This window comes from Candida oxycetoniae (assembly GCF_023343755.2).
Source record: "Candida oxycetoniae strain CBS 10844 chromosome Unknown scaffold19, whole genome shotgun sequence".
Taxonomy (NCBI): Eukaryota; Fungi; Ascomycota; class Pichiomycetes; order Serinales; family Debaryomycetaceae; genus Lodderomyces; species Lodderomyces oxycetoniae.
Window position 1 is genome coordinate 171,287 of NW_026055479.1, and position 15,715 is coordinate 187,001.

A 15,715-nucleotide genomic window follows, 5' to 3' on the forward strand; every position below is an offset into this window, starting at 1 on the left:
TGTTTACCATTTGAATAATGATTTCTGATCATTATCAACAGACTCAGTTTTTTTTTGCGTCCGTTGTATAGCTAAAACACTTTCAATTTTACTTAATGCATTTTCCAATAAATCTTTCCTCTCTTGTAATTCAATATGCTTCTTAATTTTTGGATCCTCCTTGGCAAACTTTTCAATATCCTCTTTACTTAAATTATTGAAAAACTTCATATCCAATTCTCGAGGGAAGTTGTAATAGAAATCACTTAATAGCTCAACATTCAAAAACAATATAGAAGTAGATGCAATCTTGCTAGCAACGGCGTCAAGAAATATTTCGGGGCACTGGTATTTATTTTCCTTTGAACGACACTTTTTGGAATTCTTAACAAACAGGTGTCTCATTTTTAATATTGACAAACGATCTCTTAAAAAAATGGCCTCTTTACCACGTTGGATCAAAGTTGGCGAAAAGCCTAACGTCTCATTCGATGTGAGGTCCACATCTGCTGTTTTTTGTTGTTTTAATTTTTCCAAGTATGTGATAACCTGTTGTAGTTTGCGACCTCCAACCCTTGCTTTTATATCGTGATATAGCTCATTACACTGTCTCATTTCTTCTTTTAACAAATTAACGGCGTTTTCTTTTGATGCTTGCCACTCTCTATCTTCAAGCTCAATTTCGTACTTGTACGGCTTGATACAATTTTCAACTTGATCAGCTGTAGAGTAGTACTTACTGCTCAACACTGTTTTAGCCGCATCTCTAACTGCTTGTTTGGCCATGGGGTGTTTTCTCAATTGTGTATTATCAACCAAATTGTCAACCTCAGTTAACAATGCATTAGTAATCAAATTGGTTGACAATCTACCAACTCCCAATTTTGTTAATGAACCAGATGCCAAATCTAGTTTCTTGTGCCAGTACAAATCATCATCGTGGATCGATTGAGTCAATTCTTTCAAGTTTGGTTCAACAGCAACAGTGGTGGAGCTATTCAAGTCAAATGGTTTGTTCCAATATCTCTCTGCTAACAAGTCCAAGACTTTTTGATCCAAAGCATTCTTTAATATGGCTTTTAGTTCATTACGTGAAAACTCATGACTCAAATCCTTAGTCCCTAACTTCAACATATCAATGTTATTAGCCAAGTACATTTCCGGCGTCAATGGACGATCGTTGAATTCTACTTTGAACTGGTAGGCAGTTTCCTCCATTTCTTGCTGAATTGCCAAATGAGTCGGTCTCAACGACGCAGCCATTGTCTTTTCCAAAACCCTCATCAATTTCTTCTTCAAGTTCTTAGTGCTTACAGTTGTGCCATAAAACTCATCTCGGTGTTCCTTTAGGTAAGTATGTTCAAAGTTTTGCTGAGCAACAAATGCTTGATACCCGGTCACTTTTGATCGCGAAAAAAGCCCACCCCCCTCTTTGGTAGAAGGAGCTTTTGTTATCACACCAACGTACCCCAATCTCAATGGGTATTTCTTATTAGTCAAGATTTTTCTTGCAACTTTGGGACTAACTAAATCCAACTTTGTAATCACACCAATAGTTCTCTCACCTCTTGGATCAGCTAGTCGCGACGCCCTTAATGCGGCAGAGTTGGCCAAATCCACATCAGCAGCCGATATTGCCAAAATGATATTTGGTGGTTCCAAGTATTTAAAGCAAAGCTCTCTTATTTTTTTCTTCAACTCTATGGGTTGATCAGCCGCCTCAACTTGAATATATCCTGGAAGATCAACTAAGGATAAATCGGGAACTTTTGGTGACCTGATTGTCACTTGGATAGGATCATTGGATATGCACTCTGATTCAGGCACAGCCATGTTCAAGTCGTAGAGTATTTTTTGTAATTGCGTAAAGTCCGTTATGTTTGACATTTTCAATGCTGGTAATTCTGCTACATTCGATGCAGACTCGGGTGTATTGATCAATGTGAGTTCAATGGGTCTTCTGGTCACCATATTTGACCCCTTGGGCAAAAATTCTTGACCCACTACACTTTCCAAGACAGACGACTTACCACTCGATTGAGAACCGATAACAACAATTGATGGCAATCTAATTCCATCGTGGTCTATGCTTGCCAACAAATTTCTTATTTCAATCATTTGACGTGTTAAGTTCAACATGTGATCATCTGTTTCCTCTTGGCTTTCAAAATCCTCGTCTTCATCGTCATCAATTAACTTCATGGTCTCCTCGTCTTCGTCTTCGTCTTCCACAGCGGTCTCATCTGCGTCATCGTCATCGTCCACTGTTAGCCCAACAGCAGCAGCAGTTGCTCCCAAAGCAGTTGCGGCATCATTTTCTCCACCACCACCGCCGCCAGCTCCACCAGCGCCACCTTCAGCGCCACCGGCTCCACCATCATTGCCTGTCCCACTATTCCCTGTCATGCTCTTGAAAAAATCCCCCGTTTTGTCAAAAACGCCATCTGTGAAATCTTTAAATGCAGACAATTTATCTTGGGTATATGTGCTTGCTTGTTCCACTTTATATGCAATATAGGTGCCTCCTGCGGCCATAGTTCCACCAATATAAGCCGGGATCTTCGTGGCTCTAGCTATTATCTTCACAAATCCAAGGTTTCTCGTAGCAATCATTACCGACTTATTTCTTCCTCTTGCCCAAAAATTGGGTTTGATTAAACTGCTCGAGGATATATCGAGTGACATACTTCTCAAAAGTAGAAACGTCCTTCTATTAGTCTGTGGTATCATCAAACATCTTCTACATAGTATCGATCCTCTATTAAACATCGGTAGCATATCGTGTATTTACTTGACCTACCTCTAGTAGCTGTACCAGTTATACTCACTCCAACTAGCTCTAATATATAAATCTTTTATATAGTATTACAATATTTTGTTTTTTTTTTCTCTCTCTCTTCTCCTTCAACGTTTTCTTTCCCACTGAAAAATTAAGCTAATTGGTAAGACACGAGAGAAGCTGAAGGCGAGGGATTTTGTAAACATGACTAGGGTGTGTAGACATTGTAATCGATGGGTGGATGTAGTATAAGGGCTAACAACTGTTGAGAAAAAAAATTGCTCACTGCCAGAATTGAACTAGCGACCTTTGCATTACAAGTGCAACGCTCTACCACTAAGCTAAGCGAGCAGATTTTTTTGAAACTCAGCACATTAAACACTATCAAGCTCAACACTATCAACACTATCGAGCAGAGCGAGATAGTGTTGTAACAGGCTACATAGTGTTGTAACAGGCTACATAGTGTTGTATCAGGCTACATAGTGTTGTATCAGGCTACATAGTGTTGTAACAGGCTACATAATGTTACTTCACTCTCTCGCTCGGCTCGATAGTGGAGTACACTAGCTCGTCGTCACGTGAGTGACTAATAAGAAACCAATGACCTGTTGTATTATGAAGAATTGCTTACATATAGAGTTGAATAGAGTATTAGAGTATTAAAGTCTTTTTTACATATAAAGTTGATTAGAGTACTAGACTATTTTACCAATCAAGTTGAATACAGTATTTGAGTATTTTTTTGTATAAAATTGGATAGAAAATTTTTGTTTTAATGTGGCGGCACTATTAAACCCCTTTGAACGGCTGGGATTTGAGTTAGCTCATCAAACCATTTTCCTAATAATGGCCAAGAATGAATATCTATGTTCAATCTGGGCAACCGAAATGCCCAACCAAGTAAGGCGAAATCGGCAATTGTATATCTATCACCAACTAAATATTTGGACCCGTTGTTTTTGTTTCTGCTTAAAATATCTTCGTAGACATCATAGATTCTCTTTGTATCAGTCAAGTATCTGTTAATTCCGTATGGTACCTTTTCCTTGGCAAACACGACAAAATGATTAGCTTGGCCCTGGATGGGTCCATTCTCACTAACTTGGAAGATCAAGTATTCTAATGTCTTGTAGTACTCAATTGAGCCAAAAGGGTAGCTATACTTGTGTTCTTTATCGTACGTATCAGCAAGATACTGCAAAATAGCACCCGTCTGACTCAACACTAAGCCACCATTATCGCCTTCACCTTTTCCTTCACCTTCACCTTCACCTTCACCTTTTCCTTCACCTTCACCTTCACCTTTTCCTTCACCTTTGACGTTTGGATCAACAATAACTGGGATACGTCCATTTGGGTTCAACTCAACAAACCAATTCTGTTTAGTCTCACCTTTACTAATGTCAAATATTTGACTATCGTACTTTAATCCCAACACTTCTAAAAAAATACTGATCTTGAAGCCATTTGGCGTTGGCGCAGTGTACAATTTAATAGGTAATAAAGCCATATTTTCTACTTAATTACATATGCTGAATCAACACAAAATACTGTAAAGAGCTTTCGAACAGAGTTTAGAAGAAACTTTGAGGTTCTTAAACCATTTAAACCTCAAAACTGTGGATTATTCATTTTTTACCTGTTTTATTTTTCAATTTTTTTGATTTATAAGCAATAATAAAATGTCAAGGAAGATTAGCAGTATTTACAAGAGAAAGAGCCATCCTCCTTCCCCTCTCTTCAGCCTTTCCTTCCTCTCGCTCTGCTCGATAGTGTCGTAAAAAGCTATTAAAAAGCTACTAAAAAGCTATTAAAAAGCTACTAAAAAGCTACTAAAAAGCTACTAAAAAGCTACTAAAAAGCTACTGAGTGTTGTTACAAGCTATAAAGTATTGCTCCACTATCTCGCTCTGCTCGATAGTGTTGTTACAAGCTACTGAGTGCTCGATAGTGTAGTTACAAGCTACTGATTGCTCGATAGTGTCGCAGATTATCAAGCTGGCACTTTTGACCCTTCCTGAACACCAGGTACTTCAGACAAGGCTTGGTACCACTTACTCAATAAGGGCCATTGGCTGATATTGATATCTAAAAGTTTTAAACCACCAGTCCAACTATACAAGGCGAAATCGGCAATTGTATATCTATCACCAACTAAATATTTGGACCCGTTGTTTTTGTTTCTGCTTAAAATATCTTCGTAGACATCATAGATTCTCTTTGTATCAGTCAAGTATCTGTTAATTCCGTATGGTACCTTTTCCTTGGCAAACACGACAAAATGATTAGCTTGGCCCTGGATGGGTCCATTCTCACTAACTTGGAAGATCAAGTATTCTAATGTCTTGTAGTACTCAATTGAGCCAAAAGGGTAGCTATACTTGTGTTCTTTATCGTACGTATCAGCAAGATACTGCAAAATAGCACCCGTCTGACTCAACACTAAGCCACCATTATCGCCTTCACCTTTGACGTTTGGATCAACAATAACTGGGATACGTCCATTTGGGTTCAACTTAACAAACCAATCTTTCTTACTTTCACCTTTAGTGATGTCAACTTTTTCCACAGTATATGCTAATTTCAATACCTCTAAAAAGATACTAATTTTGTGACCATTGGGGGTTCCAAATGTGTACAACTTGATAGGCAATGTCATTCCTAGATATCAATAGAGTGGTTCTCGAGTCAATTTCAAGCTGGATTGGGGCTTGCTATTTAAAGAGAATATTTTGGTAATACGTCATTTCTACATTTCATTACAAAGCAATCAACTAATATATGGATTAATAAACTTACTAAGCAAAAAACAAAGCCTCAAAAATTGAAGAAGCTATAAGGAAGAGAAGATTGATTTCATCTAACCACGATTATTTTCTATTTTAGAGCAAAACTTGAATTAACCATCAAACCCGTGTGTATTGCTAGTGTACTCTACTATCGAGCAAAGAAAAAACAACCAAAGTTTCCAAAGGAAGCCAATTCAAAATCCTTCTTGTCCAAAAGGAAAGAAAAAAAGATAAAAAAAAAAGGGCGGCCCTGTAACTCAAAAATGAAAAAAGAAAAAGGGCAGCCTCCTACTTACTACTGTGATAAGCACGTGACATAGAGTAGCTAGATATGCTGCTTAGTGCCTCCTGCTTTACTACTGTGACAAGCACGTGACATAGAGTAGCTAGATATGCTGCTTAGTGCCTCCTGCTTTACTGCTGCGATAATCACGTGACATAGAGTAGCTAGATATGCTGCTTGGTGCCTCCTGCTTTACTGCTGCGATAATCACGTCACGTAGAGTAGCTAGATTTGCTGCTGCTGCTGCATTTGCTGGTGGTGCATTTGCTGGTGGTGCATTTGCTGGTGGTGCATTTGCTACCGCCACCTTTGCTTCTGCTACTGCTACTGCTGCCATAGCCTTATTGCTCTCTCTCTTTTAAAAGGGACACATGGTAGCACATAATATTACAGGAGATGTCAAAAAAAAAAAAAAGAACGGATAAATAGAGAAATTCGTTGAAGATTTCCCAATTGGGAAATAATTACTAATTCAAAATTGAAGAAAATTTATCCGTTTCTTTCCCTGATTTTTCATACACTTGATAGCCCGTTACTCATTGAATAGTATTACAAACTTTGCACTTTGAACAGTTGGCAATATTGACACGGTATTGATACGGCTGCTTTTAAATTACATTCATATTTATGGCCTTGTAAGCTAAGGAGAGGTGTTATTTGAGGTATCAGTGAGGAAAATCTCGGTTTTGATTGGGAAATCAACCCTCTTTTTTTTTTTTCAAACCTTTGGTATAAGTCCCACTAATCGGCCCACATATAGTTTCCACTTGGGGCTTAAGGGGGGAAGGCAAGGCAATTTTTGAAACCATGGATAGTCTAGATATCGAGAAGAGGACTAAAGTTAGCAAGGCTTGCGATTACTGCAAGAAACGGAAGTTCAAGTGCAGTGGACAAGCTCCTTGTGAACTATGTTTGAAAAAGCAAATTGAATGTCTGTTCAATATAGTTGATAGAAGAACAATCAGGAGGAAGAATAAGAAACGAGAAGTGAAACCGAAAGCGGCGTCACACGCGAATCAGCAACTGTCGTCATCGTCTGCCGTATCAACAGCATTATCTCATACTTTTGTTCATAAACACTTTAAAAATGATAGTCATATTGATAAGAATACTTTGAAGGTTTTGAAACAAAAGAGCAGAATACCTATTCACTTTCAGCCATTGACTATGTTCCCGTTACATAAAATTGACGGTAAAGTAGTGGAAGATGAGGAGGATGAGGATGAGGATGAGGATGAGGAGGACGAGGAGAAGAAGAAGAGGAAAAAGAGGAAAAAGGAGGGAGAAAAGGAAGAGGAGGAGGAGGCGGCGGCGGCGGAGAACAAGAAGGAGGAAGAAGAAGAAGAAGAAGAGGAACAACAACAACAACAACAACAACAAGAAAAAGAACATGAACAACAACAACAAGAAGAAGAGGATGGGGAAGAGGGGGAGGAGAAGAAGAAAAAGAGAAGAAAAAATATAGAGAATGAAGAGAAAAAGGAAAAGAAGGAAGAGAAGCAGAAGGAGGTGAAGAGCAAGGAAGATGGAAAGGAAGGAAATCAAAAACAGCCTTCTTTTCATCAAACCGTTGTCAATAACTCAAAACAAGAGCATACCAACACAACGCATTTATCCCATAAAGGAGATTATCAAGCTTCAATAAAGGGTAGACCACAATTCACAGCTAAAGAAGGAACTCAAGAAGATAATGCCAACGACACTCTAAAAAATGATTCAATTCCAGAACATGGTGCCTCGCCACCCGCACTGCTTGCTGAAACCTCAGTACCTAATGAAGAAAATGCTCCTAGGGCTTTATATGACTCAGGAGGGAACCTCCGCTATGTTGGAGAGTCTTCACCGCTTTCATTTTTGTTTGAATGTAGACATATCTTTACGATACTAATAGGAGAGTCCCAGTTTACTTCAGAATTGGACTCTTTTGAAGTATTGGATGAACCAGATGATTTTGCCGAGATTATCCAAGTTGCATTACCTAATAGAGAAACATTGAATCACATATTGAGGCTATTTTCAGTTAACATTAACAAATCATGTTATGTATTTGATGCAAAACATTTTGAAAGCACCATTATTACTCCAATATATACAAACTATTCCGAATGTTCAATTAAGCAGATTGCCTTAATCAATCTCACAATAGGTCTTGGTTTGTTATACGCTGAGTTGATCAAGCATCCTCTCATTTACCAATTACAGTCTCCACAAATGAAATCATCAGCATATTTTGAGTATGGAATTTACCTAACCAAAAAGTATATGAATATAGGAAAATTATGGATAACAGAAGCATTTTTCCTTGCGACGTGCTACTATCAAACCAAACAGCAACGAAGTACAGCATGGTTGATGTTGGGAGTGTCTATTAGAAATGCGCAAGCACTAGGTTTACATCGTAAATATATTAATGAATCATTTAAAGATCGTGCATACATAAGACATAGAAGGAGGTTGTTCAAGAGTCTTTATGTTTTTGACCGTATTTCATCGGTACTACTAGGACGACCACTTATTATTGATGACTATGACTGGGACGATTTTCAAAGTGAGGATATATTTGAAAAAGATGCCGAGGGAAATGATATTGACGATACTTATTTGAAAGCACTTCTTGAAACTTGTCGACTAGCGAAAATAATTGGAATAGCAATAAAGAGCTTTTATGTTGATGGAATTATTAACCCTTATAAAGCGGAAAGAATTGCAATCGATATCAAGGTTTGGTCCTTGAATCTTCCTGAAAAGTTACAAATTGATAAGGTGATGAACGATACAGATGAGCCGGTTGTTACTACAGCCGATGAAGAAACATCAAGTTCGTGGGCTGATCACAAGGAAGATACAAAGATACCACTCTTGATGATCCATTTGTCTCAATTATATGCGATCACGCTTTTGTCTCGTCCATTTTTTATGTATGTTATTTTCAGAGATAAAAGGGGTAAAAGTCTTTTGAAGAGACCCAAGAATAGACAAGAGATTGCAATGTGTAATTTCACCAGGGCAACGGTGAAAGCATCGAGTTTAATCATACAATTACTAGAGTGTTATATTGATTACATCAAATCGAGATCTCACCGAGTTGAAACGTATGGAATTGTTCATTGTTTATTCATGGCTTCTTTGATAATAGGTTTATCAATATTATGTGTTGAAATGAATAACTATATCCATACTGAAGGGTACAATACTGTCAAATTGATGGGATTTTTGAATTCTTCAAAGAGGGTGTTTGAATTTTTTCTGGGTACCAATCCCATGTCCAATCGATTTTACAATATAATTGAAAAAATGCAACGGGCATTGATGAACAAATTTGATTTGGACGTCTCAGGGCATAAAACATGTTCTAAGAATAAGCTGCTGAGCGACAAGGGCAGGTCTAATTCGAAATCCCTGAGAAATCAGGAAACTGAAAAACATAAAAAGCAGAGAAATTCGGTTAAAGAACAAGTGAAAGTCAAAGATGAGCCAAGTGTATTATCAAAACCACAAAATGCCACATCAAATGAAGTATCCCCTTCCAATTCTATCGGTACTGTTAATACTCCATCAACTTCAACAAGTTCTGATTACCGTACAAATGTCAATGAGGTTGAATATTACAATTTCAACAAGGATTATGACAACTTTATTGATTCTTTTGGTTCTTTATTACCAATGGGACAAATAATGGCTGGAAGCGATTTTGCAAGTACATTTTTCAATACTACATTATCACCACAATATCAACAACAACAACAACAACAACAACAACAACAACAGCAACAACAGCAACAACAACAACAACAACAACCTCTACCAGTACTACAACAGCAACAGCAACAGCAACAACAGACATATCCCCAACAGGCACAGCATTACTACCAGCAGTCATTACAACAGCAGCAAGCAAACAACCGAGGCCCTTCATTGAAGCCCGGCCCAAGTAGTAAAACGGATTTGATCTACGAAAACATGCAAAACTTGAACCGTTCTTATAATAATTCTGCTTTTTTTCAACTGAACTATTCAGTGATGTCAGAAAATGGTAATGGTAATGGTGTGTGTGATTCTAATAACACGGTGATTAATAATGGCAACGGAGGCAAGAAGAGAAATAAAGATGCATTGGACGATTTTATGTATAGTGTTGGATTGAATGATTTGTTATATGATGCAAAGATACAGCAGGACTGAGAAAATTGAGGCAATGAATAAATATAGTTTTTTTTTTAAGAGGTATAGAAGTGTTATAAATACACATTACTTACACGAACCCATATGATATGTTTAAGTCCCCTCTTGCTTTCTCCCCTTTTAGACCAGAAGTTTCTCACCAACATATATGTAGATATAGTTCTTTTTACTTTATCACAACAATCTAGATTCATTATCGATTATGTATTTCCTAATCTGGGACAAACTGCCTGCCAATTTTTTGAATATAGATACTTTGATATTTGAATCATACATGTAATTCAAAGTAGTTTCCCCGATTTTCAAAATGTATAATGTTTTCTCCAATTCATTCATACTGACTCCGTTATTCTGCTGAGAAATTGGAGAAAAGAAATCACTGCTCCCATCGCTACTATTATATATATACAAACTGGTAAACGTTTCTTCCAACTTCGCCGGGTTCCCTGGTGCTCCAGATGCCATTCTCGGTACTGTTCCCTCCATATATTCATTACCAAAGTCACTTCTATTCCCGTTCGATATCATTTGATACTTATTTTTCAAACAATGTTTGACTTTATCCAACAACGAAATAATGGTTTGAAGTTTGTAATCCATTTCGAATAATCGAGACTTGTCCTTCTCATCGGTTGCACCCCCCTGGTTCAAGTTCATTACCATTTCTTGATCTTTCTTTTTCTTGAGTACAATTATCGAGACTAATGCAAGGATAGTGAATATATGAAACAACATTTGCGAGTGGATCAAGTTACCCGTAGGTTCAAAATGATCAGAAACTCTGAGGTCAATTAGTTTTTCAAATTCTTTGGTAGTGCTAGTAATATTTCGCTCTACAATATTGCCATTAGTATGGAGATTCAAAAAATCACTAATAAAACCACCGTTGCCGTTGGTACTACTTGTGGTACTGGTACTGGTAGTAGTGGTAATATTGTTGTTGTTGTTGTCATTGTTGTCATTGTTGTCATTGTTGTGGTTGTCATTGCTGTTGTTGTTGTTATTATTATTGTTGTCCAAATACCCAAAATCAGTATTAAACGTATCATTATTATCAAAACGATTTGTCAACTTTATAATTCCCACATCATCATGCTGAGAACGCAATGAACTTTTATTTTCAAACAATGCAAGTTTCAAAATCATTAATCCACAATCAAGAATTTGCAAGTAATTATAGTTGCTAAGGGTATTTTGTGGGCTATCAGGCACCATACCAGTCAACAATTCACCAAAGCCTTTCAACAATTCATCAAAACTCATTACCCAACATTGTGTTTTTATTATGCTCAAATCCAAAAGAGTTGAGATTTTGGTATAGTTGACTAATAAAGCATAGTCCAATTTTTCAATATCCTTTTGTTGATGAAGTTGCTTAGTCTGAGTAGTAGTACTGCTATTAGTATTACTAGTACCACCACCACCACCACCACCACCACCACTACTACTACTACTGCCGTTGCCACTACTGCTACTGCTAGGAAAATGTTTGGTGACTTGATCCAATACTTGAAACGCATCAATTTTCTTCATTTCTTTGTACAGCATAATCTCATAAAAGCCATGCACTAAACATATAAAACCAAATTTACTCAAACAATCCAAATTTTCTCCAACAAACAATTCAGACTCCATATTGGGGGGTTTATCTGGGTTGGCGTTTTTGGTGATCTTGAGTAATAAATCTTTAAACTTGATCACTTTGTGCTTTTTGATAAAACTATCAATTGATGTATTATTAGAATGACACGATTCCTGAAACTCTTGATAATTTTTGAAACCCCATAAATATTCATCAGTTCGATCTGCAATTGGCAATCGATGTAGATCATTTACAGATAAGGTTAATGGAACATTATACATCATGAACAAGAAATTGGTCAACCGATAAATCAAAAACACAGTACGGCTCTGTGATTGTAAGTTGATTTGATTTTTGAACTTCATTTCATCATTGTGATTATTTGAAAATAAGGAAGTTTCATTTGATGCAGATGAATTTAATTCCGTAAGGTTTTTATAAATAATTTCGTCTTCTCCATGGATTGAAAATAATATCTCATGTTTCTCCTTGATTGAGGTTTTCACAAGCGAGTTTAGCGCATTAAGTTGCTTGACAACAATGTATACGTTGTTGATATTTTCCGAAAATAACCCATAGATAACCGATAAAGTTAGAGATTGAACAAGCCACAACGGATTTGATGACGATGTAGGGTCGTTTTTCTTCTTTTCGTTAACATAGTTTTTGCGGCTCTCCAAATATATGTGAATAGTTCTCCTTGATGCCTCATAAAGGTGTTCTGAGTCGTTTTTGTTATTTGCCAATAATGCACCAATAGTAGCAATCAACAAAGGTAAACACACTCTAGCACTTTCATTGTTCTCAGCTTCATTGGCCGACATATTCATAACTTCAAATTCATTCAATTTGGAAACGTGTATAAACGGGAAACGTGATAAAAAATCATTGACAAACGTGGACAAAAACGATTCAAGTTTTTCGTTCGATGGAATCGTAGGAGTTGTGATACCACTAATTGGGTATTTGTTCAATGACTTGTTAATCAATTGCCTCATTCGATTAGTGAAGAGCTTGTTTTTAGAATAGTTAGTTAGTTTTATCTTGTTCGGGGGAATTCGATCGACAATTTCCTGATGTGGCGATCCAATCCTTTCAATGTTAGTCAATTGGTTTTGATCAATAGTGGTGTCAAACCTATTCATATTGCCAAACTTGTTTGGTGATCTTATATTGATACCCGGAGAATTGGTATCTATACCAGAGGAACAAGCCGATATATTATCTCCGTAAAACGAGTAGCCTCCAGACGTAAACTTTGCATTAACATCAATCTCATGAGTAAGGTAATCAATATCATTAAGGAAATTCAAATCCATATCCATCTGCTTAGGTTCATGCAATTTACTGGCGTTCACTGTATCTTCCTCGACGTCTTGTTTTAAAGGAGTTAACACTTTTAAATGTAATGGCAATTCGTCTGTCATTTGGATATCCATCATGTTGTCTGGAACATCATAAAATGAGTATCCTGCAGAGTCAAAGTTCACGTGAGGGTGGTCGGGTATAATAGATTGTTGGTGTTGAGATTGATCAGGAAGCAGTGAAAATTGTTGAAACTGCTGTTGTTGCGGCTGTTGTTGCGGCTGGTGTTGTTGTTGTTGTTGTTGTTGTTGTTGTTGTTGCTGTTGTTGCGGTTGCTGTTGCTGTTGTTGCTGTTGTTGCTGTTGCTGTTGCTGCTGTTGCTGCTGCTGCTGAAGCATTCGTTGATGGGCATGCACACCATTTTGGATCTCCTGGTTAGTCAAAGTAACAGTTGGCATCAAATACGAACTACTGAAGTTCGAATTTATACTATTAACGCTATCAGTCCGCATTTGAGCAACTGCTGAGAAATGTGACGGATGTGAAAACGATCCATGTTGGCTTACATTGATTGGCGGAGTCGGATATTCATTGATATTTGCACTAATTGAAGTTTGGCGTTGAAACTTGTCAAATTTAATATTGTTGTCAGACATGCCCGCAATACTAGTAAGATTATTCAACCAATTCATTTCGTCTGCATTTGTTGAAGGTAAAAACTGTGGGGTCGAAAACTCAACATTATCGGTTTGTGGATATATGTCATTGAACTCTGGTACATTAATTGCATAGTTTGCACCGGATTGTGCCGAAAAAGAAGCACCACGCCTAGATCTTGTTGGCGTTACAGTCATTCCAGTATCTGATGAAGCAAGTTTCTTACGTTCACGCATCTGTTTGTGTAATGGAGCAGTAGAAGCGTTTGAATTTTTTCTACTTAAATTGGTTGAATTTGTTGAGGAAGAAGCAGACATTGCAACACTACCAGAAGCATTATTACCGGTAGTTGACAAATGCTTGGCCTTTTTAACCTTAGCATTGAAGACCTTGGGTTTATCAAATGAGTCAAGGTTAAATTCGATTTCTTCCCTTTTTATTCTCGACGAGATGGTTGAAACGGAGGTGTCTAGTTTTGAGCCGCATTTCAAATCATCTTCGTCGTCGTTATCAATAGAGACACCAGCGTCGTCATCATCATCAATATCCTCATCATCGTCGTCGTCTCCTCCACCACCTCCTTTTGACTTTAGTGATTTTCTTCGTAATCGTGTTATTGCATCTGTACACCCAGCATGTAGTTTTTGTGCATGCCTTAGTAGCAAATCTCGCCGACTAAATTTGCGTTGACAAACTCCACAGCTAAATGGTTTTTCCTTTGTATGCGATCTTTCATGTCGCCTTAGATGTTCGAGTCTGGCAAATGCTCTTGTACAAACCTGGCATACAAAAAGACGCGGTTTCCCCGATGGTGTAGTGCCATACGCCGTTAGTTCGACTGGTATTTTTTTAGATTTCTTAGTTACCGCCTCTGTACTTGTTCCTGACGGTTGCTGTTGCTGTTGTAGTTGTGACAATTCTGTAGATGTGCCCGTATTGTTGATGCTATTTATTCTGGTCGTTTCCGAGTCAACGGCGAGCAGAGGCATGCTAGTAAAATCGAAATCTTCCTGCAATGTTGATTTTAGTACGTCATCAGACATATTTTTCTTTTTGGGATACAGTGATGATGATGATGATGATAGTGCTGTATTTGCTGTATTTGCTGCTGCTGCTGCTGCTGCTGCTGCTGGCGCTGCCGTATTTGCTGCTGCTGGCGCTGCTGTACCCACTGGATGTGGTAGTAAGTCACCTATACTATTTGGTTCACTATTGGTGAAGTTCATAAATGTACTCTGAATTATTGCTGATGAAATCATAAAACGATTTTTTTCCCTTTGGCTCTCTTTTTGTGCTTCTTAGCGTGTAGTTCCTTTTTTTTTCAGGAGTTGTAAATGTAGGCCCAAAAAAGTGTCAAGTTGAATGGTGACAGTCTAACAAGTGGCGCGCCCTATATTTCGGTGGTATAAGTATCAGTTACTTATAGTTCTTCTTCTCTTGGCCTAATCGGATGGGAGTAAAAACATCAAAAAGTTGGGGGAAAGCAGCAATATCTAGTGGAAATTTGGAGTAACTTTAAAAATCTGAAAAAAACGGGACACCCTGATGAAATAGGCCACTTTTTGATACCAGCACACACCAACACCAACACCAAACGTAAATAAACCAACAAAAGGATAGCTTATAAAGGAACGAATATGTTTGGAAAATTTGTCCTCTTATGGGAAAAGACCCTTTTCCGTGTAAATATCCTTGAATAGCGACGATATTAGCACTCTTTCCCAAAAAATATAAAAAAAAACCAACTCACTTTTTAGTTCTTTGTTCTTTGTTCTTAGTTATTGGGTCTTAGGTCTTAGGTCTTAGGTCTTAGGTCTTAGGTCTTAGGTCTTAGGTCTTAGGTCTTAGGTCTTAGGTCTTAGGTCTTAGTTCTTACCTTTAAGTTCTTAGCTCTTAGTTCTTACCTCTTACCTTTAAGTTCTTAGTTCTTACCTCTTACCTTTAAGTTCTTAGTTCTTAGTTCTTACCTCTAAGTTCTTAGTTCTTAGTTCTTAGTTCTTAGTTTTTTTTTTTTTTTTTTTTTTCAGTCAAAGAAATTTGTTACCCGTTGAGAGGCGAATTTATGAGGGAGTGCTAATAGCAGGAGAAGTATTAGTCAGTAAAGGGGAGACACGACACGACACGACACTTTTGCTTGTTGCCAAGTTGGTGGTCTT

General features: G+C 37.6%; 6 protein-coding genes across 6 annotated transcripts; 1 reads left to right on the top strand and 5 right to left on the bottom strand. All coding sequences in view use genetic code 12, as the record gives it.

Annotated features, from left to right (window-relative positions):
• Window positions 1-3: 3 nt before the first annotated feature.
• KGF56_004070 (dynamin-related GTPase) lies at window positions 4-2,664 on the bottom strand (the record flags this gene model as incomplete). Its single annotated transcript, XM_049325470.1, has 1 exon — window positions 4-2,664. The coding sequence occupies one exon, from the start codon at window positions 2,662-2,664 to the stop codon at window positions 4-6; it is 2,661 nt and encodes an 886-aa protein (XP_049178928.1).
• Window positions 2,665-3,533: 869 nt separating this feature from the next.
• Window positions 3,534-4,271, bottom strand: KGF56_004071 (glutathione S-transferase family protein; the record flags this gene model as incomplete). Its single annotated transcript, XM_049325471.1, has 1 exon — window positions 3,534-4,271. The coding sequence occupies one exon, from the start codon at window positions 4,269-4,271 to the stop codon at window positions 3,534-3,536; it is 738 nt and encodes a 245-aa protein (XP_049178929.1).
• A 483-nt stretch (window positions 4,272-4,754) lies between these two features.
• On the bottom strand, window positions 4,755-5,420 carry KGF56_004072 (glutathione S-transferase family protein; the record flags this gene model as incomplete). The annotated part of the gene is made up of 1 exon (XM_049325472.1): window positions 4,755-5,420. One exon carries the CDS (start codon window positions 5,418-5,420, stop codon window positions 4,755-4,757), a length of 666 nt encoding a protein of 221 aa, XP_049178930.1.
• Window positions 5,421-5,936: 516 nt separating this feature from the next.
• Window positions 5,937-6,170, bottom strand: KGF56_004073 (uncharacterized protein; the record flags this gene model as incomplete). The annotated part of the gene is made up of 1 exon (XM_049325474.1): window positions 5,937-6,170. One exon carries the CDS (start codon window positions 6,168-6,170, stop codon window positions 5,937-5,939), a length of 234 nt encoding a protein of 77 aa, XP_049178931.1.
• Window positions 6,171-6,640: 470 nt separating this feature from the next.
• KGF56_004074 (uncharacterized protein) lies at window positions 6,641-10,015 on the top strand (the record flags this gene model as incomplete). Its single annotated transcript, XM_049325475.1, has 1 exon — window positions 6,641-10,015. One exon carries the CDS (start codon window positions 6,641-6,643, stop codon window positions 10,013-10,015), a length of 3,375 nt encoding a protein of 1,124 aa, XP_049178932.1.
• A 174-nt stretch (window positions 10,016-10,189) lies between these two features.
• ADR1 (DNA-binding transcription factor) lies at window positions 10,190-14,785 on the bottom strand (the record flags this gene model as incomplete). The annotated part of the gene is made up of 2 exons (XM_049325476.1): window positions 10,190-14,213; window positions 14,385-14,785. 2 exons carry the CDS (start codon window positions 14,783-14,785, stop codon window positions 10,190-10,192), a joined length of 4,425 nt encoding a protein of 1,474 aa, XP_049178933.1.
• Between the last annotated feature and the right edge of the window lie 930 nt (window positions 14,786-15,715).